This window comes from Euleptes europaea, chromosome 4 (genome assembly GCF_029931775.1).
Source record: "Euleptes europaea isolate rEulEur1 chromosome 4, rEulEur1.hap1, whole genome shotgun sequence".
Lineage (NCBI taxonomy): Eukaryota > Metazoa > Chordata > Lepidosauria > Squamata > Sphaerodactylidae > Euleptes > Euleptes europaea.
This window is the reverse complement of record NC_079315.1, coordinates 8,541,124-8,558,380: the sequence shown is the minus strand read 5'-3', so window position 1 is coordinate 8,558,380 and position 17,257 is coordinate 8,541,124. Positions and strand designations below refer to the sequence as shown.

Sequence of the window (17,257 nt, the reverse complement as noted above, 5' to 3'; positions counted from 1 at the left end):
CCCTGACAAGTGCTTGTCCAGCCTCTGCTTAAAGACTGTTAGTGAGGGGGAGCTCACCACCTCCCTAGGGAGCTGATTCCACTGCTGAACAACTCTTACTGTAAAAAACGTTTCCCCTAATATCCAGCCGGTACCTTTCCGCCCACAATTTCAACCCATTATTGCGAGTCCTATCCTCTGCTTGCCAACAGGAACAGCTCCCTGCCCTCCTCTAAGCGGCAGCCCTTCAAATACTTCAAGAGAGCAGTCATGTCCCCCATCAACCTTCTCTTCTCCAGACTGGACATTCCCAACTCCCTCAGCCTTTCCTCGTAGGGCTTGGTCTCCAGGCCCCTGATCATCGTCATCGCTCTCCTCTACACCCACACAAATCTGTCCACATCCCTTTTGAGGTAAGGCCTCCAGAACTGCACACAATACTCCAGGTGTGGCCTGACCAAGGCAGTTTACAGCGAAACATCTTGCAATTTGAAGGTTCTGCCTCTGTTGATGCACCCCAAGATCGCTTTAGCTTTTTTTGTTGCTGCATCACACAGGCTGCTCAAATTTAACTTATGGTCCACTCGTACCCCAAGATTTTGTTACACACACTGCTGCCCAGAAGTGTATCCCCCATCCAGTATGCATGTCACTCATGTCTGTTACCCAAATGTAGAACTCGGCACTTATCCATGTTGAACTGCATCCTGTTCACATCCTGGCACATCCCCCATCCTCCAAGAGGTCTGGAAGATGATGGACAATGGCTCTGCAAACTCTCTAGAAAGTTCCTTGAGCACTCTCGGGTGAATACCGTCTGGCCTGGGGGATTTGTACTCATCCGATGCAGCCAGGTGCTTCTCAACTACCTCCCTGTTCATTTTAACCAGCTGCCTGGACACTGTGGCCATTTATTCATGGAAGGTTTTGCATTGGATTTGCCACTCTATAGATGCACATTTTCCCCATCTAAATTCTCAAAACTCTGCATGGCGACTTATTGTTGAGTTTTGAAAATATGGATGGGGGAAAAGTGCATCTAAAGAGTGGCAAATCCAATGCAAAACCTTCCGTGAATAAATGGCCTGTGGCTTGCCTACTATAATCTCTAGATGAGCCCGTCCTCTTCTCCACTTGCGATCTCTCTCTTCCTCTGGGTTCCCAGGATAGAACTCCTGGATTCATCCTGATATCAAAAATGCTCCCTCGTTTGCTTTACCGTGGTTGACTGTGGTCAGACAGGGCTTTAAACAACAGTAAACGAGAGAAAGGGGCTGGGGAAGTGAGAGAAAAGGAAGCGACCCCCCCCCCAGCACACTTCTGGGGCTACTGAAGCACTCTTAACTCTCAAGCCGGTGTTCTGCCTCACTGGGCCACATTGAATCGTGGCAGAAAAGCCAAACAAGTCCCACTAGGGTTTAGGGCTATGCAAAAATAAATTCAGTAAATTTCAGGTTTGGGTTTATTGGTCTCGATATTTTTAGGGAAACCCAAAATAAGCTGAATTCCCACAGGGGTAAATATGGGAATTCGGCGTTTTATCGGGTTTCCCCCAAAAATGCGGCCTATTAAAGCCTATGGGGACATTTCGAAGCTCCTGGGGGGCATTTTTGCAGGTAGAGGTCCCAGGATTTCAGGGTAGCTTGAAGGGACTCTTCTTGCAAGAACCCCCAAGTCTGGTGAATATTGGGTCAGGGGGTCCGATTTTATGGGGTCTAGAAGAAGTAGCCCCCCTCCATAAAGAAGCAATGCAAAGTCTCAGAAGAGCTCACGAAAGCAGAGTACTTGGAAGGCGGGAGGCAAACTATCTGACCGTGATGGAAAACAACTCACCAAATTTGGGCTGTCGGCTTGCCGTACGACAAATATTTGGGCCACGGTTCTTTCTTTTTTAACACAACGATTTCAGCGCCGTAAAGTCCCGCCAACATCAATGTGCACACAGATTCCGAGCGCCCAAACAATCCCCACGCAACCAGAGATGTTTAGAAACAGCGAGCCAGATTAAAACAAAACCCGTCAGGCGGGGACGTCAAATACCTACCTTTGAGTCATAATCTTATAGGCATCTGGCAGATAACAGCGGATATTCTCCATCTGAGCAGGATCAGAGTCGCAGATTTTATCGTCCGTCCTGCCGTAGTTGGCACTTTCGATCATAATAACATCTGTTCCCGGGCACCGGAGTTCGATGGGGTAGCTTTCGCAGGATAGTTCCCTCCGGACCACTGCCATGGGTACAGGGGCACGGCTGAAAGCTACGGAGAGAAGAGGCACATTTACCTTGAGTGCGCACTGCAGGAGAGACCTGGTTTCATAAACACAGGCACAGAAATTAGAATAATAGAATCATAGAGTAGGAAGGGACCACCAGGGTCATCTAGTCTAACCCCCTGCGCAATGCAGGAAATTCACAAATATCTACCCTGCACACACACCCAGTGACCCCTACTCCATGCCCAGAAGATGGCCAAGATGCCCTCCTTCTTTATGGTCTGCCTAAGGTCATAGAATCAGCATTGCTGACAGATGGCCATCTAGCCTCTGCTTAAAAACCTCCAGGGAAGGAGAGCTTGCCACCTCCCAAGGAAGCCTGTTCCACTGAGGAACTGCCTGTTAGAAAATTCTTCCTAAGGTCTACACCAGTGGTGCCCAAACTTTTTGGGCCACCACCCCCTTGGTTCCACAAACTTAACCCCAGCGCCCCCCTACCCAATCCTATAAAAAGCATTATTCAAAATAGGGGTGTGCATGATTCACTAAAGAAGATAATAACAATACAATTTCAAAACCGTAACAATTAATTGCGCATCTATTCAAAATCAAATTAAAACTTTTTGGTTGAAATTTATTCAACAAAACTGATGAACTTGATCCTGTGGTACCTGCTCTTCAAAGTCTGGAAAAAAAATTCTGATAGTTTCCACCAAATTTGCCGGCATGGTGCCATAGCTTGATCTATTGTAAACTAGTGAACAACACAGTTGAAGGGCCCCACCTCTAGCGCCTTCCTGCTGCCCTCTTGCCTCTTAGTGACCCCCTAGGTAATCCCATCGCCCCCCAGGGGGTGGTACTATCCACTTTGGGAACCACTGGTCTAGAAGGAAACTCTTTTGATTTAATTTCAACCCATTGATTCTGGTCCGACCTTCTGGGGCAACAGAAAACAACTCGGCACCCTCCTCTATATGACAGCCCTTCAAGTACTTGAAGATGGTTATCATATCACCTCTCAGTCTTCTCCTCTCCAGGCTAAAAGTACCCAGATCCTTCAACCTTTCCTCAAATGACTTGGTTCCCAGTCCCTTACAATTATAATCGTACAGCTATAACTGTACAATTTGATTTCCAAGAAGTACTTGGAAAACTGCATCCCACATGTCACAGATGTACGCGGTTATTCATCCTGACATCAAAAACACCCCCTCGTTTGCTTTACCGTGGTTGACATTGGTCAGACAGGGCTCTAAACAACAGTAAACGAGGGAAACGTGGTGGGGAAGTGAGAGAAAAGGAAGTGTCCCAGCGCGGTGTAGTGGTTAAGAGCAGTGGTTTGGAGCGGTGGCCTCTAATCTGGAGAACCGGGTGTGATTCCCCACTCCTCCACATGAGCAGTGGAGGCTAATCTGGTGAACCGGGTTGGTTTCCCCACCCCTCCACATGAAGCCAGCTGGGTGACCTTGGGCTAGTCACAGCTCTCTTAGGGCTCTCTCAGCCCCAACTGCCAGTTCGCCAGATTAGCCTCCGCCACTCATGTGGAGGAGTGGGGAATCAAACCCGGTTCTCCAGATCAGAGTCCACCACGCCAAACAACCGTTCTTAACCTCTACACAACGCTGGCTCTCTTTAAATGACCATTCACAGTCCCGATGCAAGAGGAGAAAGTCAAACAAATTCCAACTCCCCCCGCCACTGGCCTGCTCCTTCGTTCCTTCATTTGCATAGCCATTAGCAATAGTCGTTTGCATAGCTAAGCCTCGGCTGGGATTCTGCATGCTTTGATGCAGGGGGTGGAGCAAATAGAAAAGGTCGCTTTAAAGGGGTGCTTAAGAAATGCGAAGCAGGTATGCGCTGGCTTTGCAGTGACGGCTGGAATGGCGGTTCAGTGTGAAGAACTAAAAAAAATATATGCGGGGCACTTCAGCCTGGAACGCGCTGCTAATTACCAAGCATAAACTGCCAGAGAGAAAGAAAGCCAGGCAGTAAGATCTTGAGCACAGAAGTGATTTTATTACACACCAAGGAAATTTAAAAACAATTTTTATTTATTTATTTGTTCATATTTATAGCCCGCCCTCAATTTCTGGCCAGGACAGGCTCAGAGCGGGTGACACTATCTAAAACGAATAAACACATAAAACCATAAAACATCAATTTAAAACGTCACATTGATAAACAGAGATGGCAGTTAAAAACCCCAGTTGCCACTGGGGAACTGGATTACAGCCAATTGCCCCCACAGATGGCAGAGTGGAGGGAAAGATGGGGAGACAAGCGATAGCGGATAACTTGCGGCTGCCCTCCGGTGTAGGCCAAGAGGAACAGTTCTGTTTTACAGGCCTTGCAGAACTCCTTCATGTCCTGCAGGTCCCTGGTGTCACTAGGTCCCTGATGTCACTATTCCACCAGGCCGGGGCCAGGGCCGAAAAGGCCCTGGTCCTTGTAGAGGACAGCTGCACATCCTTTGGGCTGGGGGCCACCACTAAATTGTTGTTCGTGGAGCATAATGCTCTCTGGGGGTAATGTCCTCCCACATAATCAAAAGGAAGCCCCAAAGCAGTCGGCGGGGGGGACCGCGGGGAAGCGTCCCTGCATAAAAGGCCATAAATGTAACCCACCAGACTCCTGGCTACATAGATCCCTATTGGAAAACTGGGGGCAGGAAGGGGCCACGGCTCAGTGGTAGAGCATCTGCTTGGGATGCAGAAGGTCCCAGGTTCAACCCCCGTCATCTCCATTTAAAGGGACAAGGCAAGTAGATGATGTGAAAGACCTCTGCCTGAGACCCTGGAGACCCGCTGCCGGTCTGAGTAGACAATACTGACTTTGATGGACCAAGGGTCTGATTCAGTATAAGGCAGCGTCATGTGTGTGTCAGGACCATGGATAGCTCATGTTTAGCCTGGAGATGAGATGACTGAGAGGGGGTATGATAACCATCTTCAAGTACTTGAAGGGCTGCCCTATAGAGGATGGTGCGGAGTTGCTTTCTGTTGCCCCAGAAGGTCGGACCAGAACCAACAGGTTGAAACTAAATCAAAAGAGTTTCCATCTAGACATTAGGAAGAATTTTCTGACCGTTCGAGCGGTTCCTCAGTGGAACAGGCTTCCTCGGGAGGTGGTGGGCTCTCCTTCCCTGGAGGTTTTGAAGCAGAGGCTAGATGGCCATCTGTCAGCAATGCTGATTCTGTGAACTTAGGCAGATCATGAGAGGGAGGGGCTGTGGCTCAGCGGGAGAGCCTCTGCTTGTCATACAGAACTTCCCAGGTTCAATCCCTGGCATCTCCAGCTAAAGGGACTAGGCAAGGAGGTGATGTGAAAGACCTCAGCCTGAGACCCAGGAGAGCCACCACCAGTCTGAGAAGACAATACTGACTTTGACGGAGCAAGGGTCTGATTCAGTAGAAAGCGGCTTCATGCGTTCATGTATTCAAAACCATTAAAATGATAGCACTCTTGTGGCTTGGTAAACAAACGTGAAATTGCTTCAAACAGGAAAAACAACATTCAAAGTAACCACCATTTAATATAAACACAACAACTTGACAACTGGACGTAAAACTAAATCATGACGGCTATGAACACGGCACGACCGAAGCAGACAGGATCTTCGATGCCCTCCAGGAAGGGCACTCAGAATAGTGGCAAATAACAAAAAATGCCCAATAATTCAAAGGGGGGGGGGAAGGAAGTCCAAAATGTTAACTAGAAATGCAGGGCTGCTTCTTCCTCATCTGCTCTTCTGTGGCTGCTGCAGATCTTTCTTTGGCTTGGACCTGTAATAGGGTTGCCAACCTCCAGGTGGTGGCTGGAGATCTCCTGCTGTTACAACCGCATGGTGTAGTGGTGAAGAGCGGTGGTTAAGAACGGTGCTCTGGAGCGATGGACTCTGATCTGGAGAACCGGGTTTGATTCCCCACTCCTCCACATGAGCGGCGGAGGCTCATCTGGTGAACTGGATTTGTTTCCCCCACTCCTACACATGAAGCCGGCTGCGTGACCTTGGGCTAGACACACTCTCTCAACCCCGCCTACCCACAGGCTGTTTGATGTGGGGAGAGGAAGGGAAGGTGATTGTAAGCCAGTTTGACTCTTCCTTAAGTGGCAGAGAACGTCGGCATACAAAAACCAACTCTTCTTCTTTTAATTTCCTTGGTGTGTAATAAAATCACTTTGGTGTTCAAGATCTCCCCACCTGGCTTCCTCTCTGTCTCCCTCCCTCGCCTATGGGAAAAAGTCCTGCTGGGTCAGAGTGGATTTGGGTGGGAGGTCCACTCCCCCTTTCAGCTCATTTGCGCCACGCGTGGGCTCATTTTGGCTCTGATAACTCCGCAGATCTAAGAGCTGTCCGCACACTCCAAACACGGCCGACCTTAAATGTCAACGCAGGAGCAAAGGGAGTGGGGAGGAATGCAGGGGCTGCCAGCAGAGTACGCTTTGATTTTCGAGAGCGTGGCGCGCGAGGATTGCAGCGCCGCTAATTATAATTTCCCTCCCCCCCGGAGGGCTGTGTACGGCGCTTACTGCAAATCAGGTATCAAAGGCAGGTTCCTCGACGTGACGAACCAATTGGGCTCCCGGGAGCCGGCGGGCCAGTGGCTACTCCGCAAAACCAGGCCGGTGATTTCACGACCTAATTAGGGAACCCATCTTTGGCTCCCGGTTTTTGGAAATCATGCCGAACAAACCCAACTCCAGGGTGGGGTGAACGCTTTTAAGTCACCGAGGTGTGTTACGAGACAGATTGCATTTAGCAGATCCTACTGTGTAGTGATGACGGAACAGCTAAGGAGCGCAGCCGGAGACAGAGGTAATTTTTACAAGAACCGAAGGAGATTTGAAAAAGGCATCACTTTCCTTGGTATGTTTATGTTATTTCCCTCGCTCCTGTTGCCTATAGTCAAACAGGTTTTGCATGTATTTTTCTGCTATTGCAGAAGGTTACACATTATGCTCCCTGGGTCTGTTTTGGCTCTTTGCAGGCAGCTATCCAACAGGAGCAGAGGTAAGCATGAACATAAGAATATAAGAGCGGCCATGCTGGATCCGACCAATGCCCATCAAGTCACACAGTGGCCAACCAGGTGCCTCTAGGAAGCCCACAAACAAGACGACTGCAGCAGCACCATCCTGCCTGTGTTCCACAGCACTTAATACAATTATATATAATACAATTATCATAAGAACATAAGAAAGGCCCTGCTGGATCGGACCAAGGTCCATTGAGTCCAGCACTCTGTTCACACAGTGGCCAACCAGGTGCCTCTAGGAAGCCCACAAACAATATGACTGCAGCAGCACCATCCTGCCTGTGCTCTACAGAACCTAAATATAACAGGCCTGCTCCTGTGATCCTGGAGAGAATAGGTGTGCATCATGACTAGTATCCATTTTTACTAGAAGCCATGAATAGCCTTCTTTTCCAAGAACATGTTCACTCCCTTCTTAAAGCCTTTCAGGTTGGCAGCCATCGCCACATCCTGGGGCAGGGAGTTCCACAGCTGGACTGCATTTGTGCCAGCTGAACTGGCAACGCAACCAACAACAGCGGTGACCGGTGTGCATTGAGCTGCTCCGCTGCTCCGCTGCCAACTTCCCCATTCTAGCTTGGCAGCCGTGCCAGCGCCAGCTGATTAACAGACACAGGGCGAAAACGCACGGTTGCTTTATCCTCCTTTAATCCCTGTTTCAGCCAGGATCGAACACACATTAGGCGAAACGCATGCGTTCGATCCTGGCTGAATCCTGGCTGAAACAGGGATTAAAGGAGCCTAAAGCGACCGTGCGTTTTCGCCCACAGTTCTCTTAGAGCTCTCTCAGCCCCACCTATCTCACAAGGTGTCTGTTGTGGGGAGGGGAGGGGAAGGAGATTGTAAGCCGGTTTGATTCTCCTTAAAAGGTCGAGAAAATCGGCATATAAAAACCGACTCTTCTTCCTCATTCCCAATGTTGCCAGCACAGGAGCTGGAAAGTCCTGTATTACCATGCTTTTGTCAGTTTCTTCTCTTGTTAGGTTCTGTTAGGGTTGCCACCTCTGGGTTGGGAAATACCTGAAGATTTTTGGGGCAGGGCCTGAGGAGGGCGGGATTTGGGGGGAGGGGAGGGACTTCAATGCCATAGAGCCCCATTACCAAAATGGCCATTTTCTCCAGGGGAACTGATCTCTGTTGCCTGGAGATCAGTTGTAATGGCAGGAGATCTCCAGCTTTTTTGGCTCTGATTGTGTTTGGAGTTAGTAGCTGATATAGAGCACATAGCGTACCATAATGGATTTATTCAGCTACTCTGATGAACAAATAGCCTCCCTATTAGAACAACCATCATTTTTTTAACACAAAAAGGCATGGAGACAGATGCAATCTAAATTGTATGTCTTATTGTATATTATGCCTATAGTGTTATTTTAGTATATGTGTTGGGAAGGCTTCTTGCAAGGCCATATAAGAGTTATAAGCATCATTTGGAGTTTAACTTGTATTAAACTTATATGTATTCAGAATACTTTTTAATGGTTTAGCTTTTAATCATATTGTTGGCCTTGTCAGCTGTTTTATGCTTGACTTTCTAGGTACTTAATTCCGTTTATTGGGTTTTGTCCCCCCTCCTTTTTTATCTCCAGCTAGTACCGGGAGGTTGGCAACCCTAGGTTCCATGCTTGAGTGGAAGCAGGGTGACATCAGGGTCTGTGTATAACGTTGACATTGGAGTACATCTTGGGCTGCATCAACAGAAGTATAGTGTCCAGATCACGCGAAGTGATGGTATCGCTTTACTCTGTTCTGGTTAGACCTCACCTAGAGTATTGTGTTCAGTTTTGGGCACCGCAATTTCAGAAAGATGTAGACAAGGTGGAACATGTCCAGAGGAGGGCAACAAAGATGGTGAGGGGTCTGGAGACCAAGTCCTGTGAGGAAAGATTGAAGGAGCTGGGTGTGTTTAGCCTGAAGAGGACAAGACTGAGAGGGGACATGATAATCATCTTCAGGTACTTGAAGGGCTGTCATATAGAGGATGGTGCTGAGTTGTTTTCTGTTGCCCCAGAAAGTCAAACCAGAACCAATGGGTTGAAATTAAATCAAAAGAGTTTCCGTCTAGACATTAGGAAGAATTTTCTAACAGTTAAGAGTGGTTCCTCAGTGGAACAGGCTTCCTCAGGAGGTGGTGGGCTCTCCTTCCCTGGAGGTTTTTTACGAAGAGGCTAGATGGCCATCTGTCAGCAATGCTGATTCTATGACCGTAGGCAGTTCATGAGAGGGAGGGCATCTTGGCCATCTTCTGGGCATGGAGTAGGGGTCGCTGGGTGTGGTGGGGGGGAGGTAGTTGTGAAAATCCTGCATTGTGCAGGGGGTTGGACTAGATGACCCTGGTGGTCCCTTAGAATCATAGAGTTGGAAGGTACCACCAGGGTCATCTAGTCCAACCCCCTGCACAATGCACCCGCTTCCAACTGCACCCCTTTCCAACTCTGTGATTCTATGATATGATTCAGGGTGACATCAGGGTCTGTGTATAATGCTGACATTGGAGTACGCTGAATGGGTGTTTCCATGTGCTATTGTCACGGCAGCATCATCGGCGTGCTGTTCTGTGATTGGCGAGTTGCTGTGGGTTGCGCTACTTCCCACACCTTGGAGTCAGGCCTTTTTTGTAATATATGTTTCCCCTCCGCTAAGCAAACGGCACTGTGCCAACCTCAGCAAAGAGCAGGCACCCAGGGCTTAGGATTGATTGGGTTGCCAGTACATTAACCTTCACACCAGTATTTTCTTCGAACAGTAAAAAAAAGTTAAATTAATATAAAATTTACATAAAAGACATCTTTTACGAGGCGCCCGCGAAGCCCCGCAGAGCGTGAAAAGAATACTCCACGTTAAAGGAAGGGGTAGTGTCTTGTATGCGATTCTGGGAATCACCAAAACACACGGCTCCTGTCGGCTTATTTTTGTGTAGCAACCATATTGGGAATATTCATTGCCTCGCGACACAAGCTCACTCCGCTTTGTGCGGGTTTGTATGTGTCACAAACACACCTTTTCACTGAGGAAATGAGTGTCTTTCACAATACACTTAGCAGGAATATTTCCTAAAACAACTGTGAGAAACAACTCCTTAGAAATACGCCAGTGGACACTACGGCTGCTGAAATATTTAAAACCGGGTGTCTGTGCTTTATAGCTCGCATACATCACGTCCAGGAAAAAAATTCCCATTACTACTGAAACCACGGGAAATTATCTTCTAACAAATTTGTATAGGGTTGGCTCTTCAAGAAACCAGGCTCCTGGTGAAAGAACAATGTAGCTCAGGGGTGTCAAACATAAAGCCCGTGGGCCTAGGGTTGCCAGGTCCCTCTTTGCCACCGGCGGGAGGTTTTTTGGGTGGAGCCTGAGGAAGGTGGGGTTTGGGGAGGGGAAGGACTTCAATGCCATAGAGTCCAATTGCCAAAGTGGCCATTTTCTCCAGGTGAACTGATCTCTATTGGCTGGAGATCAGTTGTAATAGCAGAAGATATCCAGCTACTACCTGGAGGTTAAAGCCACAAACAGCACACAGCTCAATCTTATAGTAAATAATTCTTATTCAGTGATTATAAACAAAAATAAAGCAATATCAAGTTCTCAAATAACAATGCAGATATGTGCACAGGTATCACCTCTATACCAAAGTCCAACTGAGGATCCAAAGGAAAAGTTCAAATCCAAGTCAGTATCCAAAGAGCGGTAATCCCGTCTGGGGCAAAGGGGAAATCTACCTGGAGGTTGGCAACCCTACGCGGGCTGGATCCAGCCCCTTGTGGGCTCTGATCAGGCCCATGAGTCAGCCATGGCAGCTACTCCCCCCCCCATTCTCGATCTGGGCTGGCATGCCAGCTGTGGGCTTGCTAGCCAAGGCAACCACCCCAGCCCCCTAGCTGGGCTGGCGAGGCATGACCCGGCCCGACCAAGTGACATTTATGTCATATCTGGCCCTCGTAACAAATGAATTTGACACCCCGATGTAGCTGAAAGAGCTGATGTAGCTGTTTCGTATATAAAGCAGCCCCCAAAATTAAATCTAAGTAGTAGATCAAGCTAATGGCGTAGCTGATCTAATGTTTTTGGTAGCAGAAATAGTACAGTTTGAATTTATAATTCAGTTCCCGTAGGCATCATTTAGTTTGTTAGGCCATAATATCTCAAAAGCTAGGGGTAGCCTACGACATGATTAAAAGCATTCATACTGAAATTTGTGACGGCCTTCCTCCATTTCTTGTGAGAATGGTCCATAATTCCCAGGCAGGCCCATTAATTGAAAGCCAGATTCTGGAGGGTAGCTGTTTTTATAAATCTTTATGTGCTTATCAGATACAGCCAAGACAAAAGCGCTTCTTCCCATACCTGCATAATTAACACATGGATTTTGTTACCGCACTATGTAGTAGGGTTGTCAGGTCCCTCTTTGCCAGCGGCGGGAGGTTTTTGGGGTGGAGCCTGGAGAGGGCGGGGTTGGGAAGGGGAGGGACTTCAATGCCATAGAGTCCAATTACCAAAGTGGCCATTTTCTCTAGGGAAACTGATCTCTGTCGCCTGGAGATCACTTGTAATAGCAGGAGATCTCCAGCTACTACCTGGAGGTTGGCAGCCGTACTATGTGGTGATACCCGCACAGCTCAGATGGTTTGCAGAATGGTTGAATTGAATTAATGGAAGACACCAGGTGTGTCAAGGGGTATCAGCCACAAGGTTGCCAACCTCCAGGTACTGGCTGGAGATGTCCTGCTATTACGACTGATCTCCAGCAGACAGAGATCAGTTTCCCTGGAGAAATTGGCTGCTTGGGCCATTGGACTCTATGGCATTGAAGTCCCTCTCCTCCCCAAACCCTGCCCTCCTCAGGCTCTGCCCCCAAAACCTCCTGCCGGTGGTGAAGAGGGACCTGGCAACACTAGTCAGCCATGAAGAGTCCAATGGAGCCTTCATGCAGAGGAAGTCTCTCTCTGAAATCCAAGTTGTGGGTGTTATGATCGGGGGTTCCTGAACCCGGGGCGAACTGTTCGTTTTCTCATTGGGGGCGGGGGGAGAGGCAGAGGAAAAACAGGGATTTTGGGTCAGTGGGAAAACCCGGCCATTTGGCCTGCCTGACAAAGAGGGACCTGGCAACCCGATCGGGTAGACACAGTTATGGAGGAAACAGTTGTACACAGCAGGGTTAAATGGGCATAAAATGCAGGAAGAATATAGGGTTGCCAGGCCCCTCTTCGCCACCGGTGGGAAGTTTCTGGGGCGAAGTCTGAGGAGGGTGGGGTTTGGGGAGGGACTTCAATGCCATAGAGTCCAATTCCAAAGTGGCCATTTTCTCCAGGGGAACAGCTCTCTATCGGCTGGAGGTCAGCTGTAATAGCAGGAGATCTCCAGCTATTACCTGGAGGTGGGCAACCCTAGAAGTATGGGGTGAGATGTGATTAAGTAAAATTGAATTATAATCAAGCAACAGTTCCTTCCGCAATAGCAACCATCGGTGATAAGACAGTCTCCCTAGTTTGGTTAACCTGATTAACACTTGTAATGGATAAGGAGCCCCGAGTCCTGGTTAAGGCCTTGGGACATGCTTTCAAAACTCCTGGGTTAATTCTGATTGAGCCGTTTCACCCTGGACTCACACTTTCAAGTTCTGCTGATGGAGAATGATGACTTTTACATCTGCAGTAGTGTGCCCTGAGAGATTTAAATGTTCTCCCATGAATTTTGGAATATTGTCATTTTTTTTTAATGTCAGACTTGTACAATTTAGACCTCTGCCTGAGACCCTGGAGGGCTGCTGCCAGTCAGAAGGGAAAAGACTGACCTTGACAGACCAATTCAGCATGAGACAGCTTCATGCATATATGTATTCTATGTTTATTTTACTTTTTTTCCCCTTTTGCAAACACCGCCTTAGGGATTTCTTTATCAAGGAGGAGAACCAGAAGAGAGGTAAACTTTAACCCTCCCCTTGCCATGGTTTTCTCACTGGAAAAAGGACTTGAGATCATTTTACCCCTACTGAGGAGGAAAATACCAGTACCTCTAAGTTTTTCCCAGCAGGGGTACAATCAGCACATACCTGCTTTATTTCCAGGGAGAAAACCATGGATGAGGCAAAGGCTAAAGTTCTTGTTAAAGCAATTCTGGCAGCTAAACTTGCAAAAGAAGGTGTGTGTGGGAGAATGCTTAAAATAAACCCAGAAGAGACAGTAATGAGCAGTTATACTTTTACTATGGCTTAACATAACTTACACCTAACTTGGTTCAATGGTTTGCTTCAAAAAGCAAGAAAGCAGTGTGTGTTCGGGGAGGGGATGATGAAGAAGAGTTGGTTTTTTTATATGCCGACTTTCTCTACCCCTTTAGGAAGAATCGTGGCGCAGAGTGGTCAGCTGCAGTACTGCAGTCCAAGCTCTGCTCACGACCTGAGTTCGATCCCAACGGGTGTCAGTTTCAGGTAGCCGGCTCAAGGTTGACTCGGCCTTCCATCCTTCCGAGGTCGGTAAAACGAGGACCCAGCTTGCTGGGGGTAAAGGGAGGATGACTGGGGAAGGCAATGGCAAACCACCCCATAAACAAAGTCTGCCTAGGAAAAGTCGGGATGTGACGTCACCCCATGGGTCAGGAATGACTTGGTGCTTGCACAGGGGACCTTTACTTTTTCAATAAATATATAAATATATGAATTTTTAGGATTTTTTAGTTCTCAGCTTAACATCACTTACACCTAACCTGGTTCAATGGTTTGCTTCAAAAAGCAAGAAAACAGCGTGTGTGTGTGTGTGGGGGGGGGGATACATTTTAGGAAGGGAGGAAGCCGTGCTGGAAGGATCCTCAATTGCAGCTCTAACAACAGGGGTATCGAGCTGACTTTCATTCAGCCAGGAAAGACATTTTGCATGGCGAGGATGAATGTCTAGCCTGGAAAATATGTTTACCTTTTGTTTTGCTGCGCTCCATATTCTCCTGCTGCGGTTTCCTAGGAACTGAAGGCAAGGCTGGTTAAAGCCTTGTGGGGGGGGGGGTTCACACCTGAGGCTGATACCTGCCTTTTCTGCTATTGACTTTCCTTGTGTGTTCATGCCGCCAATGAAGCTGTTGGAAACCAGTAGCCGTTTTATTTTCTTGAGGTTTTTTTTTTTAAATATCCAGAGAACCCTATTAGGAATTAGTCATCGTTTTCACAATGTTTATGGTTGAATGACGCAACACTCACAGGCACACACATGGGTTGCCAACCTCCAGGTGGTGGCTGGAGATCTCCCGCTATTACAAACAACTGATCTCCAGGTGATAGTGATCAGTTCCCCTGGAGAAAATGGCCGCTTTGGGAATTGGACTCTATGGCATTGAAGTCCCTCACGTATCCAAACCACACCCTCCTCAGACTCCACCTCCAAAATCTCCAGGTATTTCCCAACCTGGAGCTGGCAACCCTAGCCTAGAAGAAGAAGAAGAAGAAGAGTTGGTTTTTATATGCTGACTTTCTCTACCACTTAAGGCAGAATCAAACCAGCTCACAATCACCTTCCCTTCCCCTTCCACAACAGACACCCTGTGAGGTAGGTGAGGCTGAGAGAGCTCTAAGAGAACTGTGACTGGCCCAAGGTCACCCAGCTGGCTTCGTGTGTACGAGTGGGGAAACAAATCCAGTTCACCAGATTAGCCTCCGACCACTCATGTGGAGGAGGGGGGAATCAAACCCGGTTCTCCAGATCAGCCTCCACCGCTCCAAACCACTGCTCTTAACCACTACACCACGCTGTCCTTCCCTCTCCTGCTGCAGGCCAGACTGACTGTGGGGTGGGGAGGGGAACCACAAGAAGAACAAGGTGTCAGGCAGAGAGTTTCTTTATCCCTTCTAGATCATAGAAGTGTTTTTCATACAGCTTCATCAGGGGACCATCTATAGAGATTTCCCAGCTCCCACCTTGAACACACACCTATAAGGAAACTATCAGTTCCCAACCTGGTGCTGGCAACTCTAACACATACACGCTGTGAAGAATATTTCTAGACCATTCTTTCATCTCCCCCCCCCCAAAAAAAGTTCACAACGTGGATTCAAAGGTGCCTCCCTTTTTTACAGAAGAACCTTTGGAAGCTCACCCTTTAGTCCAAACCCAAAGTTTTAAACCTGCCTCTGAAACAGGATTGCCAGTATGTGATGAAAGGGCATTGACTCTTGAATGTTCATGCCTAGGGTTGCCAGGCCCCTGTTCGCCACCGGCGGGAGGTTTTTGGGGCGGAGGCTGAGGAGGGGGGGGTTGGGGAGGGGAGGGACTTCAATGCCATAGAGTCCAATGGCCAAAGTGGCCATTTTCTCGATTTCTGTCGGCTGGAGATCAGTTGTAATAGCAGAACTCCAGCTAGTACCTGGAGATTGCCGACCGATTGATGACTGAGATTTCCCGGTGGGATAAACGGTTTTTTAATTGTTTTCGGTGCAGCAACCTTTGTATAATTTTGTGTTCCCATTGAGGATTTCTTTATGATCACTTTATGACCATAGTGTTATTATTTTGGTGTAAGTTTGTACCTTATAGTTTTGCAATAGTTTCAGTAAACTAATATATTATTGAATTTGAGCCTGTGCTGATGGTATACTAAACTCTTGTTGTTTCAGCACAAGTAACGATTTATTAGAAGTACCTGGAGGTTGGCAACCCTACTCATGCCCCCAAATTCTTGCTGGTCTCTAAAGTGTCCTGGACTCGAATCTAGCTGTTTTACCACAGACCAACCGGGCTACTCACTGAAACTATCTTCCTGGTGGGTGTGGGGGGGACAAGGTCTGCAGCCACTACACTGAAGGCCCTGGCAGCTGCAGAACTTGTCTCCCAAGAGGACAGACCCTAATCAAGGCTTCAATGGCAGATCTTACCACTTGGGCGAGGGGAGGAACCATAACCAAAAAGGTAGTTCCTAGCAAAGATCCAGGTTGTTCAGTACAGAGACCTTTTCCATGTGAGAGGCTGTCAAACCCTTTAGATCTGCCCTTCTGTCATATAGAGGATGGTGTGGAGTTGTTTTCTGTTGCCCCAGAAGGTTGGACCAGAACCAACGGGTTGAAATTAAATCAAAAGAGTTTCCGTCTAGACATTAGGAAGAACTTTCTGACAATTAGAGCGGTTCCTCGGTGGAACAGGCTTCCTCAGGAGGTGGTGGGCTCTCCTTCTTTGGAGGTTTTTAAGCAGAGGCTAGATGGCCATCTGTCAGCAATGCTGATTCTGTGAACTTAGGCAGATCATGAGAGGGAGGGCAGGAAGGGTTGTGTCAGTGCTTGGCTCTTGTGGCCCTTTCTAACATGCTCAGGGTAATGCCGATCACCACTTTGGTGTCAGGAAGCAATTTTCCTCCAGGCCAGATTGGTCAGGGATCCTGGAGGGGTTTTTAGTTGCCATCTTCTGGGCATGGAGAAGGGGTCACTGGGGGTGTGGGAGGAAGGTAGTTGTGACTTTCCTGCATTGGTGGCCCCAAGCGAACGAGTTGCTTCTACATAATCCTGAGCTCCTTGTCTGCCTAAATAGACCTTATCTTAATCTCTGCTCGAGATTTTCTGGCTTCTCTGTGCTTTGGAGCACCAGCAGGATGGTGCTGCTGCAGTCGTCTTGCTTGGGGGCTTCCTAGAGGCACCTGGTTGGCCACTGTGCAAACAGACTGCTGGACTTGATGGGCCTGGGTCTGATCCAGCAGGGCTTTTCTTATGTTCTTATGTTCACAGAATATCTGCACAATTTACTGTGACCAAGGCAAGGATCTCCCAGTTTAAATTATAATACGGGGTGGGTTCGAACCAGCTGAACAGGATAGCAGAAGAGCTGTCTTCCTCGGAGGCTTTCAAAGGTAATCTGAAACAGATGCTTCATCTGCAATGCTGTGGGAAACGGCCAGATGGACGGAGGGGTCCCTTTCATCACCATTGCAGGAAGCCGAGCACCAAAACGATAAAACAAGGCCACTGCATGCAAGTAACTTTCTCCTGTTAGATTAAAATCGAAACATTCAGCCATTTTGGGGCAATACTGAAATCCAAAGGGTCAAGAGAGCCGCCG

At 48.1% G+C, this 17,257-nt stretch overlaps 1 protein-coding gene across 9 annotated transcripts in view; it reads right to left on the bottom strand.

The window, feature by feature from the left end:
- Window positions 1-17,257, bottom strand: part of ADGRL3 (adhesion G protein-coupled receptor L3) — a 496,674-nt gene that overhangs the window by 440,973 nt on the left and 38,444 nt on the right. For all 9 annotated transcript variants that reach the window (XM_056849204.1, XM_056849205.1, XM_056849196.1 and 6 more), the window contains exon 2: window positions 2,024-2,237. In XM_056849204.1, the coding sequence (XP_056705182.1) occupies window positions 2,024-2,237 (214 nt within the window). The remainder of the gene's footprint in view (window positions 1-2,023; window positions 2,238-17,257) is intronic.